We start from the raw sequence: 3,971 nt of genomic DNA on the forward strand, positions 1-3,971 counted from the left end.
GTCACAGGAAGACTTTCTCTGCAGCAAGAAGGACTTAGATAGATTTGGGCAAGGACTTCCAACCCAACATGTTCCAAACAAAAGAGAACTCTTTCTTTGGACCAGCTTGTATGAAAGCAGATGGATGGACAACATGACCTCCTGCAAGGAGGACTTCCTTCCATCTTTTTGAGGCTGGGGCTAGATGGATACCCCAAAAGAAATGTATTAGTCGTGACAATAGCAGCTCCCACAACGCACCAGGGCATATGCAACGTCACCATTCTGTGAAATATAAAAGCTCATATAAAGCATCTCTGCCCCTTCTCCGGCTCAACACAAGAAGACAATGGGGAGGGGAAGGCAGGTTCCCTTCTTAACCTCTTTCTGAGGGCAAGGATTGGGCTTTCCCCTTCCTGGGCCAGTCCACACCCCCATGCCCACCCGTGGGCATCTTTACTTGGTTTTAGTCCCCTGACCTCAGTTCAGGGACTAAATTCATTCAGGCTACAATGACCATGGAAGGGGCAGGGACAGTCTGCTGACCTCTGGAAGATGAAGGAGAAATGGGAGAAGGCAGAGGAGTCAGGTGGGGGCTCCCAGAGGAAGCAGCCCTGAGCTGCTGGTTCCCAGGCTGGAGCCTGAAGCCCCTCCCTCATAAGCAAAGCTGAGGCCCTCAGGTTACCACGGGACACTGTTAAGTTTATTCTAGGGTGAGTGGGTGCCCAAGGGGGGCAGTGAGTATGGCCAAGGTCACCTGGTGGCAGGGGTGCTCAGGGATGGCCACAGGTTCTATAGGGCCCTGCAGGGCCTGAGTCTCTAGTCAGTTGGGATGCTTCACCTTCTGCCCCAGACCAAGGGGGTTGGGGCAGTCATGGATGTAGCAGTTTTCGTAATTCACAGGGATCAGTGATGGGCATTGAGCAGGCTTGATTCTCACATACATATGCAGTGGCCTGGTCTTCCAGCCGTCGGAGGGTACTCAGGAAAGGCAGCTGGCGGGACAGGAAGCTCGAGGGGTCCCCATCAGCCAGAATCAGCACCTAGGGCAGCAGCAGAGCAGGGAGAGTCACCTGCTGGGTTGGGGGGCCCATTGGCAAGGCCCACTGGGAAGTTCCCCCTTCCCATCATTCCGAGGGGAAGGAGACGTTGAGGAGCTGAGGATGGGAGGGGGCAGCTCTAGGGAGGTGGGGGGTGGGGCTCACAGGTTCCGGTACCTTGTTAGGAATGTAGACAGAGTGGACACACTGCACCAGAGCCTTGGTATCCTTGGCCTGGCGGTCTCCACAGATCACGATCTGACCAGAATAGAAAGGTCACTCCGGTGTGTCAGGCGAGGGAGCGGCTGAGCTCTAGACCACCAGGGTTTCCCCATCCTCCCTCCGCCCCACCCTATATTCCTAAGGAACAGGGACTCATCTCAGCTGCCAGGATGAGTTAATGCTTGGCAAGTGGGAACACACACACACACACACACACACACACTCACACACGAGAATACCGAAGTGGAAATGTCATACATATACACAATGGTACAGATACAAACAGAGGGAGACACACTCCCGGAAGACCCAAAGCACACAGGGACCCATCCAGACAGACACAGAGTAGTCACACACACACACACACACACACACACAGTGGATGTCTACACAGAGGCAGATACCATACACACGAACAGCAGACACACACGCATGCAGGCAGACACAGAGGCAAACCTGCAGATGGGGCATCCACACGCAGACAGACAAACACACACGACGAACACTCACACCAACATCCCCCTCAAAGGTACGTGCACAGACACACACCTCAGGGTCACACACACCCGGAAGTACACACACACCAATAACACAGTACCGACAGAAGCAATTACGCTGATACCAAGACGTACAGAGAAACACTTCATCAGCCACCACGGACTCATATTAATTTCTGCCTCCCTGTCTGACAGGCATCTCCACAGGCCCGCACACACACAGACCTGAGCTCTGGGGACAGCCCAGGAACCCCACCTCCTGTTCCCATCTGCTATCGCAGCCCCAGCTTCCCTCCTACCCGAAGTCCCAGCCCAGGTGCCCTCACTCCCCACCTGCTTGAGGGTCTGCTGCTGGGCTGAGAGGGCGCGGACCATCTCGGGCAATGCCACTGGGACACGGCGCATGCGCTCGGAGAAGGCAGTCAATAGGCACACACACTTGTCCATCCAGTCCTTGTGACCCGTGAAGCCGTGCAGCCGGAGCAGGTTGTGGGCTGACACGGAATTGGCGCTGGGCTCTGCGCCATCCTGGTCTGCAGCACACGGGGAGGCAGGGGGTGGGGGTAAAGGAGGGTCATTGAGTCCCAGGACCCTGCCCCAGGACTGTATCCAGGGCCACTTGGGGGATGAGACAGAGAAAAGGCCCTGCCTATCCCGCCCCTTCCCCACTCTGGGTGTGGATGCCGCTCCAGCAGTTATCAGTACTTTGCTCTCTTTTATGGCACCCTCCACTCTACCTGTCCTAGCTTCAACTGTTGGTCTCCAGGCTCCCTCCTTGCTGCTGATACCTCTGTCCAGCCATTCAGCTGCTCAAGCTAGAGCAGCACCATCCTGACCCCTTCCTCTCCCTCTCCCTCTGCTTCTAATCCATCTGTGTCTTACCAGGGCTGCGGCCAGAAGAGATCCAAATCCCACGTCTCCCTATCTCATACTTCCACATGCTCTGAACCTTCACCAATGCCTGCCTGGACTGAACACGACTAATGGCCTCCTAACTGGTCACCTGTTTCCCCTACCCCCACTTCTCTCCACCAGTGATCAGAGTGACCTCCTTAAACCCATACCAGAGCAGGTCACAATCCGCTTAAAACCTCCTTGCCAGCCGGGCATGGTGGCTCACACCTTAGTCCCAGCACCTGGGAAGCTGAGGTGGGAGGATCACCTGAGCCCAGGAGTTTGAGACCAGCCTGGGAAACACAGTAAGACCATATCTCTTTTCTTAGAAAAAAAAAAAAAAAAGACGACTTCCGTGCCCTGCTGGCCTCAGCATTCTCCTCGGTGCCCTCCAGGAACACGCGGGCCCTGCCTGTCCTCCAGGATACAGGCTGCCTGCTCCAACCTGTCATGCACTGCTCCCTGTGCCTGAACTCTCTCAGCTTCTCCGTGGCCACATGGCCTCTCTTTCCCTCCAGGCCTTGGTTAAATGACACCTATCACAGGTGTACTCTAATCGCTCCCTAGGCTGAGTGGGCCTCCTCTGCGGTTCTCTCCCAAGGCCCTTTTGCTCACTCAGTTAACATTTCTTAAGCACCTACCATGTGCCAGAACCACACTAGACCCTGGGGATACAACAGTGGCAGAAAGTCCTGATCTTTGAGGGGCTAAAATTTGAGGGTCAGGAAAGAAACCTTTAACCACAGACAAGGCACATGGGTGATAGGGAGCAGGTACACATAAAGCATCCTACTTCACGGCACTCACCACAATTTTAACTACACATCTGTGCATGTGTTTTTGCATGATTACTGCATATTCGCTGTCTCCCCTACCACACTGTAAGCTTCATGACAGCAGGAACCAAGTGAGCCTTGGTCAATATCTGAATCTGTGGGTGCCAGTTACTGTGCTAAGCATGTTTACAGAATGGCTAAATTCATCTTTACATCAACCCTGTAAGGTAGTACCAATGTTAGCTCCATTTTACTTATTAAGAAACAGGCCAGGCATGGCGGCTCTCACATGTAATCCCAGCACTTCGGGAGGCTGAGGTGGGCAGATCACATCAGCCCAGTAGTTTGAGACCAGCCTGGGCAACATGGAGAAATCCCATCTCTACCAAAAATTAGCCAGGCATGGTGGTGCATGCCTATAGTCTTAGCTACTCAGGAGGCTGAGGTGGGAGAATTGATTCAGTCCCAGAGGCAGAGGTTGCTGTGAGCCAAGATCATGCCACTGCATTCCAGCCTGGGTGACAGTGAGACCCTGGAAAAAAAGAAAGAAGGAAGGAAGGAAG

The 3,971-nt window shown here is 54.1% G+C and overlaps 1 protein-coding gene across 4 annotated transcripts in view; it reads right to left on the bottom strand.

The window, feature by feature from the left end:
- Window positions 1-660: 660 nt before the first annotated feature.
- SPATA20 (spermatogenesis associated 20) overlaps window positions 661-3,971 on the bottom strand; it is a 9,128-nt gene continuing 5,817 nt past the window's right edge. For all 4 annotated transcript variants that reach the window (XM_011999248.1, XM_011999246.1, XM_011999249.1 and 1 more), the window contains 3 exons: window positions 2,072-2,271; window positions 1,197-1,277; window positions 661-1,022 (listed from right to left, as the gene is read on the bottom strand). In XM_011999248.1, the coding sequence (XP_011854638.1) occupies window positions 852-1,022; window positions 1,197-1,277; window positions 2,072-2,271 (452 nt within the window). In that variant the 3' untranslated portion in view covers window positions 661-851. The remainder of the gene's footprint in view (window positions 1,023-1,196; window positions 1,278-2,071; window positions 2,272-3,971) is intronic.

The sequence above is a fragment of the Mandrillus leucophaeus genome, unplaced genomic scaffold (genome assembly GCF_000951045.1).
Source record: "Mandrillus leucophaeus isolate KB7577 unplaced genomic scaffold, Mleu.le_1.0 Scaffold59, whole genome shotgun sequence".
NCBI classification, from domain to species: domain Eukaryota; kingdom Metazoa; phylum Chordata; class Mammalia; order Primates; family Cercopithecidae; genus Mandrillus; species Mandrillus leucophaeus.